Genomic DNA, 20,259 nt, shown 5'->3' with positions numbered 1-20,259 from the left:
TAATTTTGTAGAAAAAAAGCAGATCACAGACATGACACAAAACTAAAGTCATTTCAAATGACAACTTTCTGGCTTTAAGAAACACTATAAGAAATCAGGAAAAAAAATTGTGGCAGTCAGTAACGGTTACTTTTTTAGACCAAGCAGAGGGAAAAAAATATGGACTCACTCAATTCTGAGGTAAAAATCATGGGCGTTTTATTTTGTGGTTCTTTTTTTACAATATTGGGGAGGTGATGGTCTAGTGGTTAAGGTGTTGGGCTTGAGTCCAGAAGATCATGGGTTCAAATCCCTGCCTGACTGGAAGATCACTATGGGCCCTTGGGCAAGGCCTTTAATCCCTTATTGCTCCCAGTGTGTAGTGAGTGCCTTGTATGGCAGCACCCTGACATCGGGGTGAATGTGAGGCATTATTGTAAAGCGCTTTGAGCCTCTGATGCAGCTTGAAAAGCGCTATATAAATGCAGTCCATTTACCATTTATCATAACTATTCCAAAAAGGTATAGTTTGGACTATCTATGACTGAATGTTATGGGGTAAAAACAGCAAGAATGGTGACAAAGGTCAGTTTCAGTTTGTACAGGAGTCAGAAGTTAAGGTTGCTCCAGTTATTGTAAAACAGGATGCAAATTATTGATTGAGTTAATGGGGTTTTAAAAAGGAATAGTTTGCACCATGTGTCATGCTTAGTTGTCATGTTACGGCGTGACATATGTCACCTGTCATAGAATCCAATGGATGTCGACATTGTTTGACCTTTACCTTGCAGACCAAGCATTCAACACAGTCAAAACTATTCAATTTGTTAATCCTGTCAAACTGAAATTGACCTTTGTCACCATTCTTGCTGTTTTTACCCCATAACTCCATAATATTCAGTCATAGATAGTCCAAACTATACCCTTTTGGAATCTTCACGACAATACAAATAATGTGGTATAGTTTTCAACATTATTGGAGCATTTTTAAAATTTGACCCCTGTGTAATTCTTCAATTGACCCCTACCTGGCTACCTATTGAAAATTTAGGTGGCTAATGTGCTTTTACAAAAGAGATATGTCTAAGGTGTATGTGTGCCAATTTTGGTGCTTGTTTCCAGAAATGAACAGTTGTTACAGTTATCTGCTCCACTACATCTAGTAGCTGGAAGGCAGAAACAGCCATGCTGATATTTTATTTGTACAGACCGCTCCCACATCCTCGCAAGTTACCTTACAGTCTAGTCAAGCTGCTTGAGAAAGAGGATGCAAACACTTCCTACCTAACAAGCAGCTGACAGACTTAGCCGTTGCCTCCCTCTCTTTTTTCCGCCCTGAGGTGGAACAGGCCACAGTGGCAGACTCCGTGGTCATCAGTTCCAGCCACAGGCATACGTTATCTTTGTCCACCACTCCCTGAAATACAGCTCCCACAACAGCAGTGCACAAAAACACAACTACCTTGGCTAATCATTTCAGTAACGGGAACATTCTGGCAAACAACACCTGGGGGAAAAACAAGCTGTGAAGTCGCAGTGAGAGACCCGGTTGCATTAAAATCTTCTTAGGCTTTCCTGCTGCTCCTAAATGCACCTCTTCTTTTTCATTTTCAGTTTTCAAAGCCAAGAAGCTAATGTGAGATCTGTGCTGGGTTTGTACCATTTCTGAGAAAATCCTTTGGAATAAAGCATGCCTAAAGACATACAGGGAATTATAACAACAGCCTGGAAGTAGATTAGAGAAGTTGAGGCCATGGGTGAATGTCAGTTTGTAAGGTGTTAGCTTCGATTAGGCACAGGCTTCATCTGTAGTTTCTGACATGATCCTGACAGCTGTGGTGACTGGTTAATGCGGATGTGCGTCCCAGCAGGTCAAAGGGTAACTGGAAGGTATATTTGTAGGGAATTTACAGCCAAAGACGTACACACTGAGGGACGTTCACACGTTGGATTACTCTATTAATATACAATCGTGTGCCCTGACACCCCCAACACTGTTACTGTTTGATTTCCTGCAAAATCAGGTCTCCACACTAACTGAAATGACTTAAAAATACACAAGACAACTGCTTTATAATGCCGGCTGAGTTACGACTCGTCAGCTGGGCAAGTGAAAGGGTTTTAACTGATTGCAATCTAAGCACGCGTGTCTGGATGGTAGAGCGTGGTGGTGAGTCAGTGTTGTGACAAAGCCTATACCATGAAAACAAAAGAACAACCCTTGCAACCCAACAAAGAGGTGACTGAAAAGCGTAAGTGAGGGGATTCATACAAACAAAGTTGATGGCAGCAGTTAGAACTAGTAATTTAGATATGGAAAATGTTGGTCAGTTGTGTGTCTGCTTAGAACATGTTGTCCTTAAAAACTGAATGACTGTGCAAGGAGGAGGTGAGTGAAGAAGAGACCTGTTACAACTTTGAAGAAGTTGAAACCTTTACAGAGATGTCCTGGAGGAAAACATGAGGTGGTCTGGGAGAGAAACCTGCAAGTTGACAATCCTCAAAACAAATTATGCTGTTAATATTTCAGAGTTGGTGAAACAGAGAGAAGATGTCAGTCCATTTTGAAAGTGAGCCCTAGTTTGAAGATTGAAAGAAGTGCAAGGAAATGTTTCAGTGTCTCGATGTGTGACGCTAGTAGAGTTTAAAGAAGGGCTAGCCTAAACATAATTATTATTTTGTCTGATAAAACACAATAAAACATGCATTTCCCACCTTTCTTGAGTTTTTTTAATAAGACATAATTTGATAAAATAAAAAATTATAAACACATCTGATTGATGAGAAATTTTATGACGTATGCGTGTGGGGATCAAGCTCCCGCCTTAATGTGTCCATATTGAATTCTATGTGCAAGAAAGGGAGAATATCGATAAGATGATTTGACAAAGTTCAGGTGTGATCTGTCACAAACGGTGTCTGTGTGTGGGTACACTTGGCCAGCTGTTTGTACGCTTGTCTATAAGTACAGTCTGACTCACACGCTTATAGGTGCACCCACTAACCCACTATCAGAACCACAAGACTTGTTGAAAGACACTGAGTCCTAACGTTATTTGACTTCAGTAAGTGTAGAAAGGCAGGGAGAGCCAGAGCCAACCTAAGCCCCAGAAACATGATATGAATTCAAATATAAAGTCTTATCTTGCCTATTCATTTCAGTCAGATTCATTTCAGTCAGATTCATCATCACAGCCTGACAAAACCATATACAAAGTCCTGATTTTGGACGACGACGTTTGAAAATCATTCCTTGTCAGGGGGTGAAGAAACGTAGTGTTTTAAAATAAGTCCCTCTGTGTTTTTAGCCTGAACTAGAGAATGCCGGTGCTTTGTTCCACAACAAGAAAATGAACTTAAGAGTCACAGTGTGTCATTCATTAACATCACATCTGCGTTTATCACAGCCGTCAGTTGACTCTTCCCACGATGAAAGTAAATCCCTCGATCTACCAAGACTAAAATAAAATAGTCACGAAATGCCCCGCGCACAGTACGATTTCGATGTAAAGTGCAGTAATATGTACATGTGTGGGGTAGGTATTTGGTTGAACCCTCATGTGTTTGATGTAAACTGGGATACACAGTGGAAAAATTGGAGATTGACATCATATTTATTTAGAGGATGTGGCCAACAGTGACCATAAAAAGTCGGTAGCCTTCGAAGAAATGCAACTATTGGTAATTTTTTAAAAGTAGGTCAAGGTGACCGGCCTTCAAACCCATGCGAAGTACTCCTCAAAGGCATGTACCCACCAAATATGAAGATTTTGCAATCAATAGGTGCCGAGGTACATTGTGGAGAACAAATTTCAGGTGAAGGATTTGACAGTTGTGACCATTGGTGACCTTGAAAAGTAGGTCAAGGTCACTGGCCTTTGAACCCATGCAAAGTACTCCTCCAAGGCAAATACCCACCAAATATGAAGTTTCTGTGAGCAAAAGGTGCCGAGCTACGTTGCGGCAAAGGATTTGACAGTTTTGACCACTGGTGACCTTCAAAAGTAGGTCAAGGTCACTGGCCTTCGAACCCATGCAAAGTACTCCTCCAAGGTAAATACCCACCAAATATGAAGTTTCTGTGAACAAAAGGTGCCAAGCTACGTTGCGGCAAAGGATTTGACAGTTGTGACCGCTGGTGACCTTCAAAAGTAGGTCAAGGTCACCGGCCTTTGAACCCATGCGAAGTACTCCTTGAAGGCATATACCCACCAAATATGAAGTTTTTGCGAGCAATAGGTGCCGTGCTACGTTGCGGTGAACGAATTGCGGACGGACAGACAGACGAACAGACGGAAGGACGGACAACCCAGATGCTCTATGCCCCGCCTGCCGGCGCAAGCGCTGTGCGGGGCATAAAAATGTTAAATTACTCTGTTTGCCATCTGCGGCTGTATTATAAACAGATTACCACATATGCTCAAGTCACACTTCCGGTTTGAATGCAGCGCCTCTAGCTGCGATTTACTTTTTAGCAAATTTGTATAGCACGATAATAATTAATATAAAATGGGAATTTTGAAAATTACTGTAAAAATTTGTTTTATTTAATACTTAGAATGACACTATTATACAGAAAAAAATATAAGATGCCCCTTTTAAACTTTGTAAATACAGGTATAAAATATTGTCTAAAGAGAGTACACACTTATACAGTTGATTATGTATGTAGGGTTTTATATATTTGCCTAAACCTGATTAAATTAACATAAATCCATATGTGGAACAATAAGTTGATAATGTAATTATCATGAAAGACTTAGAATAGGGATGGAGATAGAGTAATGGTACCTCTTAGATGTTATCAGTTCCTCTTTATCAATGTCAGCATGTTATTCTGACACTTATGCATTGTAAAAATGTAAGCCTCATGATGTCATGTCTGGCGGCATGACAATAAAATCTGTATCTAGCAGCAAGGGAAACTGCAGCATTTGTGTTGAAATCCTGTGTAGACCTCCATTGTTGCACAGAATTTATCAGGACTCGATAAAGAATCAGAATGATAAGCAGAATCAGTGATTGAATGGATATCAATTAAAAACTCATCCATTCCCATAACTTGGAGACAGAAAAAATGATCTATATTCTAATAATTTGATATTCCACAGTTTCAGTGATAGTAGGTCATATGTGCACATCATGTGTAACTAGGACTGTTGTTCTCCTTGGCGTTGCAGGCAGATCTAGGCCATGTAGCCTGCCAGTGTACGAGCATCATTGGGGTGTGGTGGGGGGGTCTCCCACTCAGCCGTGCTTCACAAAACACAGCTATTAAGTAGATTGTGTGTTTGATTTTTCAGTGTACACTGGGTGGGAGTACTCTAGGGAGACCTTTTGTGCCCTAGTGTACAAAGTGCAGCAGTACTCTCTTGGTGTATGTCCCTTACCACGCTTCTTTCTCAGCTGCTGACCTCCAAATAAGTGCCATTCGGCATCCTGTTACTATGGTGATGTAATACTGGGAAGACCTGGTGATTACTAGAGATCTCTGCTACAGACTGAGTGCTACTGCTGCTTTTTTTATTGAGGTTACCTCTGCTGTTTAGGCTGCAAAATTGCTTGAAAGCTAACCTGAAAAATGCAACTTATAAAGCCTGAATGTCTTTGAGTAATCATCAACTGTGTATCGGCAGGTTTCTCGCCTTTACTGTGTTGTGTGTGTGTTAGCTGATTATGTGTCCTTCTGGGTGGTTAACCTGACTGTACGTGTCTGCCTCTTCCCCAGGGTTGTCAAAGAGGAGATTTCCGATGACAACGCCAAGCTGCCTTGCTTCAATGGGAGAGTGGTGTCTTGGGTAAGTGAGATGGATGGCTCACTCGTGCCGCCGCGCTCTCTCTTCAGGGTGTTCATCTCATCCTCTGAACTAACCACCAAACATATGCGGTGCATGCATTTATCATATATACTCAACAAAAATATAAACGCAACACTTTTGGTTTTGCTCCCATTTTGTATGAGATGAACTCAAAGACCTAAAACTTTCTCCACATACACAATATCACCATTTCCCTCAAATATTGTTCACAAACCAGTCTAAATCTGTGATAGTGAGCACTTCTCCTTTGCTGAGATAATCCATCCCACCTCACAGGTGTGCCATATCAAGATGCTGATTAGACACCATGATTAGTGCACAGGTGTGCCTTAGACTGCCCACAATAAAAGGCCACTCTGAAAGGTGCAGTTTTATCACACAGCACAATGCCACAGATGTCGCAAGATTTGAGGGAGCGTGCAATTGGCATGCTGACAGCAGGAATGTCAACCAGAGCTGTTGCTCGTGTATTGAATGTTCATTTCTCTACCATAAGCCGTCTCCAAAGGCGTTTCAGAGAATTTGACAGTACATCCAACCAGCCTCACAACCGCAGACCACGTGTAACCACACCAGCCCAGGACCTCCACATCCAGCATGTTCACCTCCAAGATCGTCTGAGACCAGCCACTCGGACAGCTGCTGAAACAATCGGTTTGCATAACCAAAGAATTTCTGCACAAACTGTCAGAAACCGTCTCAGGGAAGCTCATCTGCACGCTCGTCGTCCTCATCGGGGTCTCGACCTGACTCCAGTTCGTCGTCGCAACTTCGCACAGCCATTGAAGAGGAGTGGACCAACATTCCACAGGCCACAATTGACAACTTGATCAACTCTATGCGAAGGAGATGTGTTGCACTGCATGAGGCAAATGGTGGTCACACCAGATACTGACTGGTATCCCCCCCCCCCCCCCCCAATAAAACAAAACTGCACCTTTCAGAGTGGCCTTTTATTGTGGGCAGTCTAAGGCACACCTGTGCACTAATCATGGTGTCTAATCAGCATCTTGATATGGCACACCTGTGAGGTGGGATGGATTATCTCAGCAAAGGAGAAGTGCTCACTATCACAGATTTAGACTGGTTTGTGATCAATATTTGAGGGAAATGGTGATATTGTGTATGTGGAAAAAGTTTTAGATCTTTGAGTTCATCTCATACAAAATGGGAGCAAAACCAAAAGTGTTGCGTTTAGATTTTTGTTGAGTGTAAATGTAGCCACATGAAGCCTCCACAGACCTTTTTCCAAATACTCAGTGTAAGGTACATTTATTTATAGGCTGTAAGTGATTCAGTTATATGTTGATCTGTGCCACTGTAGCCATAAAATTAGCACTGATTACATTTGAACGCTAATGTAAGAAATATGACACTTGTCTAAAATATTCTGACATAAAATCAATACGTTTATGGAGACAAACATCTTAATCACAGGACATAGGTTAAAGATGTGGCTATAAATATTGATGGAAGGAAGGCAGACAGAGCAAGGCGGTATAAATTATGTTAGCTGGAAGACAGTCACATGTTTTACTTAGCCACTAATCTATTGAGTGGGTTTTTGTCTTCTTTTCTAAACAATGCCATATATGAATGTCATGGCTTATTGATCCCTTTGGGAAAATTCTTTATTTTCCCTGCTGTCATCCACTGAGAGTCCAGGTTAGTTAGCCAACCAGCAGTGGTTGTGGACACTTGCAGGATTCCCAGAGTTGCTCAGTAAGAGTAATTCCAGCACCTACAAGTAGTTAACCTAACTGTATCATCTTGTCACAGACACAAATATCCCTGCATGTGATCTATCTGCATTATACTGCAACTATCTTTTGGAACTGTGTAGTAGAACAGGTAGCTCATTGGGATAAGGAGTTGGGCTACCAATATTTGGATCTGGATTCGATTCCCAGTCATGCTACCTATCTGTGTTCTTGGACAAGACACTTCGTCCGCATTGTCCCAGTTCACTGAGCTGTAGATGGATAACAGCCTTGGCTGGGCAGCATTCCTGTTCATGCACAAAAATGAGCATGCATGCAAAATTATAACGCTATTTGTGAAAATGTGTGCACTGCTGCCTCTGCGCTCGATCACTGAGTGTGTGCTGTGCCAGTAAGCTGAGCTCTACAAAAAATGATAACCAACTTTTGACTTTTGACAAATGGTATTTATACTTAGTGTTATATATTGAATTTTAATTTATTTATAACAAAAAAATGTTGCGGGTGTTTCTGGGCTTATATAGGAAAAGTGTTGACATCTGCTATTTATTAATGTCATTTTTGTTCTTGTTGAATTGTTCAATTCTGAGTTCATGTAGTCTTGAGAGTCTTTTAATTTAAATAATGTCTTCTCATTCCATTGGATGAACTCCAGTTTGCTGTTTGGTCTTCCAGTCACTGTTAACAAAAACTAATTATGGATAGCCACACAAAGGTTGTGTTCACTGTCCAGTACATGTAGGAAAATGAAATGCAAAAAACAGCAGTTTCACAAGAAGTCATCCAGTAGCACGCAGTGGCTTTTCTCACTGTTGCGAGAGCGTTTCAGAGCTCTTTCTGCAGTATCTCTCTACACAGCATGTGACCACATTCTGTCATCACTTACGTATCACATATTCCCCATGGCATAGTAGTGCATCATGATTGCAATCTCCAGGTGTCTCACAACAGCTGCTGAGAAATATTTGCATTTTTCTTTCCCCTGTGTGTATATAAATTATTCTTGACCATGTAATTAACCCCGTCAGTTGCACTTAACAAAATAAATTTCATAATAAATTTATAATGTATGGATTTGTTGTGTTTGTGGGAAATGTTAGGAATGGAATGGCATTTAAAATATTAATATTGCAGTCAGCGACTGTTTTTTTTGTAAATACTTTGTGACCAGGGACATGCACTGAACATACGTGTTCCCTATTTAGAAACAGACAGCAGTACTCACGACTCACCTCATAGCTGTTTAATTTTTGTTTGTTTGTTTTAGACAAGAACTGTATTTTGAGTGGCACAAATAATTTATGTGGCATCTTAGTTTAGGAAATTGTTGTACGAAAACGTCTGAAGCATTTCCTGCATTTTAATGTAAATAGTTGTACATAACTTTGTATATGCTACATTTTTACATATGTTTTTGAAATTTACAAATTATATATATATTTGCATTCTAAGTTATAAAAATGGTTTGTTAAATATGTATGTAACTTTTTCCTTTTCAGATTTTATGTTTTTGTGTGAATTTAGGTTTACTGTGTTAATATCGAATGTCAGAATGAAAGAAAAACTATAGTCACACAGGTGAGAAAAAGTGTGCTGAAAAAATTACACCAATCAAGGCAAAGTAAACCATTTTTTTAAGAGCACGTTGAAACACGCTGAAGTTCACTGATGTACGTCCTAATAAGCTGAGCTCCTCAAAAAATTTTGGGCATGCTGAAAAATTTCAACAAGTGCCAGCATTTGACTGCACATACATCCTGCACATGCGGGACATAAGTTGTAGGTAAGTAGTGTGATTGTTGGGACACGTTTCTTGTAATTTACTCATAAGCCTAAATTTCTCCATTAATGCTGGCCACTGATTGGCTAAAAGCTGCAGTCCTCATGCAGACAGACTGTTTCATTCACACACGAAGTATCCGACCGGTTCATTTCAGTCCAATTCACCATCACGGATGGACATGAATCCACATAAAGCTCCCGATTTTTGAAAATGACTAAAGCAAGCTTCTCTGTGATTTTTCTGCTGCAGGTGTGTTTGTCATGCCCGTGTCGCGCTCTGATCACAGAGAAGCGCTCTGATCACAGAGAAGCGCTGTGATGATTTAAACTTTTAAAGCACCGTTGCTGTTGTGATCATCAGATGACCTGATCAATCAGGTGTGGTCACGCCTGATAAATGCATTGTTTAAACATTTAAAGCGCAGTCACTGTCTGTGATCACCACACCGACAGATCACACAGCACTTAATTCAGATAACACCTGATCGTGGTCGACTGGTGCTTTAAAAGTTTAAATCATCACAGCATTTCATTATTCAGGTCTGTGATGACCTCATCATATACCTGATCAGATCCACTGATCAGAAAGCAGCTGACGCTTTAAACATTTAAAGAGTCACAGCCCTTCATTCATTCACGGCAGTGTTTACCACCGCGAGTCGACTCATCAGCATTCTGTACACATGAAAATGGTTCACCAAGATAAAAAATTGAAATAAAAAAATGTTAAATTACTCTGTTTCTGACGTGCACCACACCGTGCAGTACCGACCCGAACCACTGGGTGGAAACTGGGCTGTCGGCATATGCTGGATAATCGTCAGGATGTGACAGCTGGATTAATTTATTAGACGTACGCCAGCATGTGCCGGCATTTATAATACGGTCGGCACACGCAGGCTAAATTGTCAAGGTGTGACCGGGCCTTTACATTCTGAAGTCTGACCCAAGTGTGTGACATCTAGTGTCAGGAAAATCATTCATAACACCTGTAAGACCCCTTTCTATTAGTGATTGACCAATACGGATTTTCAATGACTGATACAGATATTTAGTTTATTGCATGAACTTTTGTCAGTCTTCACTTAATTCAGTAATGTCAGCGCAAAGTTGTACCCACAAGAACGCTTTCAGTCTTTTAAGTTGCACACACAAAAAAGTCACCGATCAGACTTCTTCTAAGAGCCTAGTGATGGGTAGATGAGCTGTATTACGATAGTGCCACCTGTCCCAAAGCTTGCATTAGAACAGTCACACTTCACAGAGTTGTCAGTCCTTCTAAGGCAGCTGACTTTAACTGTCATTATTCTGTCCAAGATGAAAGGACAGTTGGTGTATCTACGGATCACTGTACGCCTTCCTTTGTACTGATACTCTACTGAGTAACAGCAGTGTGGTCTTTAAAGCTTCTACATCCATCCCTCTGTTTCTCAAGTTGTTTATCTGAAGCCACCATTCATTTCTATGCCTCTCTGCTGCATCTCATTTCATAGCCTTCATTTATACCAACACGCAGTGGTGGGCACAGTTCCGCTAATCCTCTAATTAGCAACGCTAACTTTTTGTTAGCGGATTAACTTTTCAGATAACTTCAAAAACCATCAGCGGACCAATTAGCTTCTGATAAATTTAGTTCCAATAACTTTTTGACCGCTAATGTTTTTTTTTACATACTTAGTAACATTGAAAAACATTTATAAACCCTGTTGGCTCCTGTCTGCTACGTATTTTGCAGCAGTGAGGCAGCTGAGAGGAGCTGAGCTCAACTCTACCCCAGCAGAAGGGGCCTGGCCACCAGGCTGCCACAAAAAACAAAAGTCTTTTGCTTTTGTAACATTTGTGTTTTTTTTTTTGTTTTTTTTCATTTGTAAAGAAGAAGAAAGGCGTTTGCAAAACCGAAAAGTCTAAGTTGTGATTCGACAACTGTGTGATATAACCGGGCACCAGTAGATGGCAGTGTTGTATGCATTTTGTCCAATGTACTGGATGGCAGTGGGAATGGTGCCCAGTTATATCACAAGGTTGTCAACCTGAATCACAACTTAAACACTTTTTGGTTTTGCAAATGCCTTTTTTGTAACAAATGAAAAAATTACATATTTTACAAAAGCTCATTTGTTTGTAAACACCAACACACGTTACATTAACTTGTTTTGGTTTTTACATAGAATGAATGAGTCAGCCAATCAGTGTGAGTGGAGGCTCAGTTTACCCATAATCCCTTTGGGCATCTGTGTGTGCTAATGATCAAAACTTCAGAATTGGTGCATTATTTTAAAATTAAAAGATATGTGTTATATTTTCACTTTGTACAAATGATAGAGTTGAAATTAATGTAGTTTTTCTATCCGGATTCATTTGATTTATAATTCCAAACCATAAGTCAGCCTGCTTTCCTTTTCAAGACGTCTGCCTCACGACTGGACCACTGTATGCTGTGAAGGAAAATTACGCTTCCCTACAGCAGTGGGCAGAAGTGCTGATTCATTGGCTGTGTTTGGGTTTGTGATTACCTTCGATTCTAACAGAAGCGTAGGTGGTGTTTAAACTCAAAATCGGCTTGCTAGTAGCTGAGAGTATACTGGATACAGTACTGTAAGGTATCGGTTAACGATTAGCTGTCGCTTCCGTTAAATTTTTTGGTGGTTTATTGGTTTAGCGTTATAACAGATAACCTTTCAGTTAGCTGATTAGCGGTTATCGAAGCTAACCTTCTGGTTAGTTGTGCCCACCACTGCTAACAAGACACATCTGTTGTGTCACCATCAGCATGTGTTTAGATTTGAGCATTCCAGAGTCTGTCGCTTTTGGTTTTCTATTGTCAAACTGTATACTGTTTTCTTTAAGAAAATATATCTCTTTCCCAGTTGGTCCTGGCAGAGAGCACGCACTCTGATGGAGGATCCCAGTGCACAGAGAGCCACCCGGAGCTGCCTCCTCCCCTCGAGAGAACTGGAGGCATAGGAGACTCACGCCCCCCCTCTTTCCAGTGAGTAGGCTGATCATTGCCCGTCATATTATGTGCAGTTACACCTGTCCAGAAGGTTACATTATTATTTCACAGCATGACATATGCACTAATCAAAATCTAAATAACTGATTGGCGTAGGCCGGCAGCGGACGTGTAGATGGTCTGTACGCCTGCGAGTGAACACGACATGAAGTATGTGTTTGCACCTGCTTGGCTGTGAACACGAATCCCACTTGTTGTGTATGTGCACTTCACACCCAAGCAGCCACAGATAAAACTGTTAGTCTGCTGGTTTTTGTAAGCATCCATATGATGCGTGCAGTGCTGCTGAATTAGCTTTCACACTGAGGCCTGTTGAATGCAGTTGCTCACAGCAGTCAGCCACCTCCACTTATAAATCAGTAAAGAAATAAGAGCACAGTATTAAAGGAAAGGAGACTAAGTGGAAAGCCCCATGACTGTTACCTGTGCCTAGACTTTAACTCAGCTCTAAACGAAAATCGGTGCATTTGCTACGGTGGGGTCTTAAGCTAAATATAGCAAAAAGCACTGGGGACAGCCTGATGTGGGCTGTTGGCATTACAGCGCCGCAGCAATATGGCCAAGGCTCTATATTGAGAACATGCAATCTGTCATGACTCAGTTCTTGTCTTTATCTAGTGTTTGATGTCTCTGCTCACTTACGCCCTCTGTGGGTTGCTCCCTGCTGTTTGGCTGTCAGGTTCCAGGATGATTTTATTGTCACCGTGACTGTCGCCACCTTGTGGAGCACTGCGGCGCTGGGCCAGCCCCTTTACGCTACGTCATTTCCCTCCACCCCCACTGCCTAACACTCACGCTGGCTCTGTCTCTCTCTCCTTGGAGTCAAACAGGCAGGCCTTTCTCTGAGAGAAGCAGCGTGGTGAATTCCCAGTTGCGAACCTCCTCTCTGAAATGAATCCAGTCGTCCCTCTTTACTGCTGTCTGTAAATAGCGAGAATATTATTACCACTTCATTTTCTCTTTGTGATTTATTCATGCATTTCATGTGTTTGTCAGCCTGAATAGCTTTTATTCAGTGAGAACACAAGAGTAGGTGTTTTGGGCTGAGAATGGGTACAACCGATGCGCTTCTGCTTGGTAATCCGGATTAACAGACATTAAAAGCACCCATCTCTATTTCCCTGGAGAAAGGGGGGTGGTCAGTTGGCAGCAGTGAGTCGGGGGTTGCAGAATTGAGGAGGTGGCATTTGCTCACAGCTCTAGCGTTGCGCCTTAGATAATCTCACTCCTGATCAGCAGACCGGCTGGACGGCAGCGACGGACAGACCGAGATGCAGACACCTCAAACACCAAACTGCATCTCCAGCAACAAACTGCGGTTTTGATCGTAGGGCATTTGCATACATCCTATTGCGCTTTGGTAAATCCCAGTCCAGGTGCAGCCATTAGTACGCTGCCGCAGAATGCCTCATTGAGCGCTTTTCCCGCTGAGCGAACACGGCGGACATAGCATCCTGTTTGCTCTAGTGCTCATAATTTGCATTGATCATCCACACGTTGTGCACTGAGGTGTGTGAAAACATCTTTATACCTTTACAGAATGTTGGAGCAGGTTTCTCTCCTGCAGCTTTTGTTCTTTTCTGTGAGTGTGCTTGCAGGAGTGCAATTATTTAGGCAGGTGTAAAGTGCATGTAGCATGCACATCTAATTGTGTGTGACAGTCTGACAGGGTTCTCACAGGCCTCAGGTTTCTAAGGTACCCAGTGGCTGTGAAAGTCCCTTAACCCTGGTGCCTGAGGCCATAGGGTCTTCATCCTGCTGACAGAGTAACAGTCTGCCCTGCAGGTCCTAGTAAACCTCCAGATTCCTTCCAGATCCCAAGGCCTGCTTATTGCTTACCCCACACCTGATCTACTACTTCTGTCCTTTCTTCCTTTCTCTTTTTTTGAGCAATCTTGACATTTTCCCTTCCTTCTCCCAGTCACGCGTCACGCACCATCTGGCTTTTCAATAGGTCTCATTAATGCTTGCATTGTCCAGAGTGGCTCCCTTTCAGGGTATCTGGTCATTAATAACACTTAATGGAAAACACATCACATACCGTGCAACAATGTAACTGCTGTTTTTGGCCAGAGGGACTGAATTTGAAACAGTCACGTATGAGTTGCATATTTGCCTAAGGTTGGCAGGTAACCAAGCAGATATTATTACAGACAGGATTGTCGGTCCCAGCTTGGCGAAAGCGAGACCTTGTTGTTGTTGTTGTTGTTGTTATTTTAAAATTAAGTCTTGTGTGTTGCAGTGCCAATGCTGTGAGCAGTCGAGATGGCCTGGACACAGACACGGGTACAGAGTCCCATCTTAGCCACCGCAGAGAGCGTGAGAGAGAGCGTGTGCGGAGAAGAGCTCGAGAAACTGAGCGTGAGTATTATCAGCATGGGACAGATGGAGTTTAAACAGGCAATTATCTTGTCATTTGAAGTGATTGCATTTCAGTGCCTCCAAACTTATTACCGCACAATTAACTCATCCAAAACAGCGGACAGACAGCAGACATGTATGCAAACGTCCTCAGGGATAAAATGGTTCATAGTGCAGCATAGAGACAAAGAAATGCATAACTATTCTAATTCTGGGAAGCTGAAAGCAGTAAGTTAGTTTCTCCTTGCCAAGATCATTTTTGGAATTCACTCTTTCCCAATAATAACATTATTATTTTGTACCACAGTTATCGTCAGAATTTTCCAGTTGGTTTAATAATTATACTCTGTCATAGCCTACGAGTGCATTGTGAAATATTCCATACAAACAGAGAATATTGTTTCGCATCAGTTTATAACGACCATCATGAGTCATCATTACAAAAACAATCTTCTTCTATATTGGTGGCCAGTCACCAGTTTTTTTAAGGGCAGATGTCTAGCTATTATATTCTTATTCTTATTATTATTATTATTTATTTTTGTTTTTTGGTTATTTCTACTCAATTCTTTTCCTTCCTTGCTTTGGCTAGCCTTGCTAGTGTTTTTTGTGGTGTTTCTTTGTATTATGTTTATATGGTACATGTGGATTTATATGTGGGACTATACATATGCTGATGGATGAATGTACTTGATTATGTGTGTATGTTTATATGTATTAATGCATATATCATGTATAAGTTAATTATGTTATTTACTTAAGGACAAGGGTTGGGAGTAAATTAAGTTTTACTTCTTCTGACTCCTTTTCGAATATCCATTGATTATAGTTTTCTTTATATTTTAATGTAAGTACATAATATAATTGTAAATAAATTAAAAATACATGGGTTCACAAGAAAGTGAAAACACTTATTTCTATTTTTATTCATTTAAAAATCAAATGACAAAATAGAAGTAATAATAAAATAATAATAATGTGTATATGATAACAATTAAACAATGTATAAATACATTAAGACAGTAAATTAACATAAATAAATTACATAATTAACAGGAAATAAAAAGGTTGAGTTCTTTTAAAAATGGTTGAGGTCTAAGGTTCTAAAAACATTGTGGACTTACACACCATTCCAATTATTGTTCGCCAATCTGGTCAAAGTTTTCAGATTTGGGCTCAATCGATGCTTTCTTTTCTTTTTTTTTTTTTTGATTGATTGGTATCGGATAAATTAAACGTGAGTCACACAAATCAGTGCCTGTCATCTCTTTTTGCTTCATAGTGCCATGCAGACTGAATGAACGGCACTCTGTGAATGCTTGCTGCTGCTTCACCACGGTGCTGCGATGCACATTTTAAAAGTAATGTTCTCCTTTGCTTCAAATACACAACAATTCTATTTTAGTGGTACGAATCATCATCAGTGTGTATTCCATCTTGCTCTGCTTCATAAACGTGGTGCTAAAGGAGCAATAACAGCCAGCATTTTGTCAGTGCTGCCATGGTATACATTTTAAAAGCATGTTTTCGCTCTCCTTCGCTTCGTATGTGTACCAAGTTTGTTTCTGATGGATGGCAAATGTGACACTCTTCTTACCGGTCAACCACGGAGGACTTTCCACATTAATAAAGAAGGTTGTCTTATCATTTAGTCTGTATTTTCGTCCTTCAATTAGGCACTGTTCAAGCCTGTAGCCAGAAGGGTGAGGAGTCAGAAGACTCCCCCCCCACCCCCCAAAAGAGTAAAGGTGTACCTTTGAAGATGTATTTAAGACATTTTTTCATGCAATAATTGTTGTGTGGGCTGCCAGAAGAGGAGGTACTGCTGGCCCACCACCAGAGGGCGCCCTGCCTGAAGTGCGGGCTTCAGGCACGAGAGGGCGCTGCCGCCACGGACACAGCCGGGAGTGACAGCTGTCACTCATTAATTCCTGACAGCTGTCACTCATTCTTCATCATCGCACTCCATAAAACCCAGACGTCATCTCCACCTCATCGCCGAGATATCGTACTTCATTGGAGGTAATATCCTCAGCCATTTGTGTTTACTTATAAGCTGTATATTGTGAGTGTTTGCAGGAGTACCGGTCCCTCTTCCTGTGGAGGCTGAGTGAGTGCAGGACGGCACTCTTTTCCTCTGAGGGATCACTGTAAATTCATCAGCATATTGAGTGAGAGGTGGAGGTGGCATTCCCACCGTTGTTGTTACTGGGTGTGCACACACCTGCACTTGACTGTCTTTGTTCTCGCCAGCAGTACCAGATCCGACAGTCGGGGACGGTGATCACCTGGGAATTCGGGACTTGGCGGCTCCAGTATTCACCAGGTTCGGTGGCGGCGGAAATCGTGTGGTTCCGGCTCTTCTCAGGACGGACGTCTTCTATCCTCGAGCCTGCCCACACGTCACCTTTGTGGATTGACTGTAATCTTATTCTGAGATTGTCTGTATGTTCGTTGTGCTCCTTCACAACATTAAATTGTTAATTTTTGGCTCATCTATTGACCGTTCATTTGCGCCCCCTGTTGTGGGTCCGTGTCACTACACTTTCACAACAATAATAGTAATCATATGAATATATTTTTAACAGTTACAGTGTTCAATCAGTATTATTCTGGGTGTTCTAGTGTTACAGCTACAATGCTGCTCTAAGTTGAATTGATGAGCCACCCCCCAAAAAATGTTTATTTTGTAAAAATAAACAAAAACATTAAGGAGCCGCTTGGATTGAAGGTAGCATTATTTATTTATTTATTTTTTTAAGTATTGCAGAGTTGTTCAATTGTCAAACATATTCCTTGAATGAGTTTTATTGCATTTGCAGTGTGTCCTATTCAAGTGTGTCATCTGGGAAAATACAAGCACAGACTGAGCTTTGTATCAGCAAATACTCACTGTTAAATTACTCTGCTCGTGATCAGAGCAGATTGAGACGTGCCTATTTTAATTGTGATGACAAACTACTCAGTTATTTGCCATACATCATGCAGTAAACAAAAATAAAAGAAGGAAATGCTGTGGCGTTTGAGGTCAGTTTTGCAGCAGGAGAATGTGTTTCTACTTGCTCTGTCAAAGGAGCTGCTTTCCTTACAGGCTCAATGGTTTTGAGTCTCTGCCAGGCAGCATCAACACTCCTGTGTTGTAGAAAATACAAGATGTGTGCGTGTGTACACGTGTTTTTGGCTGCATAATAATGCTCCCAGTATTTCACGATATCCACTCCATTCTGTTCTCGTCTTTGTCATGCTTTTCACAAAATTAGTGGGTTTATTATGGCAAGAAGAAATAAATCAGCAGCCTGTGTTGTGTGCTGCCGGTTGAATCTCTGTCTCCCTCAGACTCTTCACAGCAAGCCCGACTCTTTGCATCCTGCGCTCAAGGCTCATTATCCAAACACTCATTAATTTATGTGGTGCAATTAGTATCACAGAATACAGCATCAGGTTGTGTTGGCAGGGAGAGCTGTAACTGTCTCGTAAGCTAGAACGAGAGTGAGTGTTTCAGCGGAGTACATTTACACATTTCACTGTAATCACACTCTCGTGCATTTTAGGATGTTGCTGTTAAATTGACACACAAAGTTTTTGCAAACCACATCACATCATGATCACTTGTTACCTCTGCCAGCAATGTTGAAGAAGGTTATGTTTTCGCCACTGTTTTGTTTCCAACTGATACCTGGAAGACAAACAGGCATAATTGGAATCTCCATCCTATTTTGGTGGTGTAGGTAAATACATAACAGGAAAATGAGTGATGCAGGCACTTTTGATTGAGATATAATGCAAAATGTACACCAAATGGGCTTTTCAATATTAAATTCTACAAAATCCACAATCCGGATCAGCAAAGTACTGAGCAAAATGGTGTAAATTTATTCTTTCCCTCAAAATTCCCATAATGACAACATGAACATCACATGTCAGCATTTTGAAATTTTTGCAAATTTATTAAAAAATAAAAATCTAAGAAATCACATGTACATAAGTATTCACATCCTTTGCTCAATACTTTGTTGATGCACCTTTGGCAGCAATTACTGCCTCAAGTCTTCTTGAATATGATGCCACAAACTTGGAGCATCTATCTTTGGGCAGTTTTATCCAATTCTCTTTGCAGCAACTCTCAAGCTCCATCAGGTTGGATGGAGAACATTGGTGCACATTTTCAGATCTCTCCAGAGATGTTCAATCAGATTCAGGTCTGGGTTCTGGCTGGGCCACTCAAGGACATTCACAGAGTTGTCCTGAAGTCACTCCTTTGATATCTTGGCTGTGTACTTAGGGTCATTGACCTGCTGAAAAATGAACCCTCATCTCAGTCTGAGGTCAAGAGCGCTCTGGAGCAGGTTTTCATCCAGGACGTCTCTGTACATTTCTGCATTCATCTTTCCCTCAATCCTGACTAGTCTCCAAGTTCCTGCTGCTGAAAAATGTCCCCACAGCATGATGCTGCCACCACCATGCTTCACTGTAGAGATGGTGCCTGGTTTCCTCCAAACATGACGTTGGGGCATTCACACACACAAGAATTCAGTCTTTGTCTTATCAGACCATAGAATTTTGTTTCTCATGGTCTGAGAGTCCTTTAGGTGCTTTTTGGCAAACTCCAGGTGGTCTGCCATGTGCGTTTTAAAAAGTTTCTCCTCTCTTCACAGAGGAATACTGGCGCTCTGACAGGGTGACCAACTGGTTCTTGGTCACTTCCTTGACTAAGACCCTTCTCCCCTGTTAGCTCAGTTTAGACGGGCAGCCAGCTCTGGAAGAGTCCTGGTGGATCTGAACTTCTTCCATTTATAGATTATAGAGGCCCCTGTGTTCATTGGGACCTTCAAAGCAGCAGAAATGCTTCTGTGCCCTTCCTCAGATTTGTGGCTCAAGACAGTCCTGTCTCGGAGTTCTACAGACAGTTCCTTTGACTTCAGGCATGGTTTGTGCTCTGACATGCACTGTCAACTGTGGGACTTTATATGTAGACAGGTGTGTGCCTTTCCATATCATGTCTAATCAACTGAATCTACCTCAGGTGGACTCCAATTAAACTGTAGAAACATCTCAAGGATGATCAGTGGAAACAGGATGCACCTGAGCTCAATTTTGAGCTTCATGGCAAAGGCTGTGAATACTTATGTACACCTGATTCCTTCACATTGTCATTATGGGTTATTGTGTGTAGAATTTTGAGGGAGAAAATGAATTTCACACATTTTGGAATAAGGCTGTAACTGTTATAACTGTTATGTTACAGTGTAACATAACAAAATGTGGGGAAAAATGAAGCACTGGGATTGCTTCCTGGATGCACTGTACACCAGTGCTGGCTTCAAACTCCTTGTCATACTCCTTGACATCCACAGAGTTGTTGCCATTGACAACACTCATTCATCAGTGATTGTCCATAGGTGTCCAGCTTTCCGTTGTGAGGAATCCAATAACAGCACTTTGTTTCAAACACACATCCATGTATGTCACCATTTTTTTTTTACCGACTACTGTACATGTGTTATGCCGATGGTGATTCTGCGCATGCTTGAGATTGCAGGCGAAAACCATTTACTGTATTGATAGTCAATAAGTAACGGATTAT

The 20,259-nt window shown here is 41.3% G+C and overlaps 1 protein-coding gene across 1 annotated transcript in view; it reads left to right on the top strand.

Moving 5' to 3' along the window:
* dvl1a (dishevelled segment polarity protein 1a) overlaps positions 1-20,259 on the top strand; it is a 66,941-nt gene that overhangs the window by 10,100 nt on the left and 36,582 nt on the right. The window contains exons 2-4 of the mRNA XM_034171520.1: positions 5,708-5,777; positions 12,169-12,290; positions 14,557-14,675. Coding sequence (XP_034027411.1) covers positions 5,708-5,777; positions 12,169-12,290; positions 14,557-14,675 — 311 coding nt within the window. The remainder of the gene's footprint in view (positions 1-5,707; positions 5,778-12,168; positions 12,291-14,556; positions 14,676-20,259) is intronic.

The sequence above is a fragment of the Thalassophryne amazonica genome, chromosome 6 (genome assembly GCF_902500255.1).
Source record: "Thalassophryne amazonica chromosome 6, fThaAma1.1, whole genome shotgun sequence".
Classification (NCBI taxonomy): Eukaryota; Metazoa; Chordata; class Actinopteri; order Batrachoidiformes; family Batrachoididae; genus Thalassophryne; species Thalassophryne amazonica.
The sequence above is the reverse complement of the archived record's forward strand: the minus strand, read 5'-3'. Positions and strand labels throughout refer to the sequence as shown.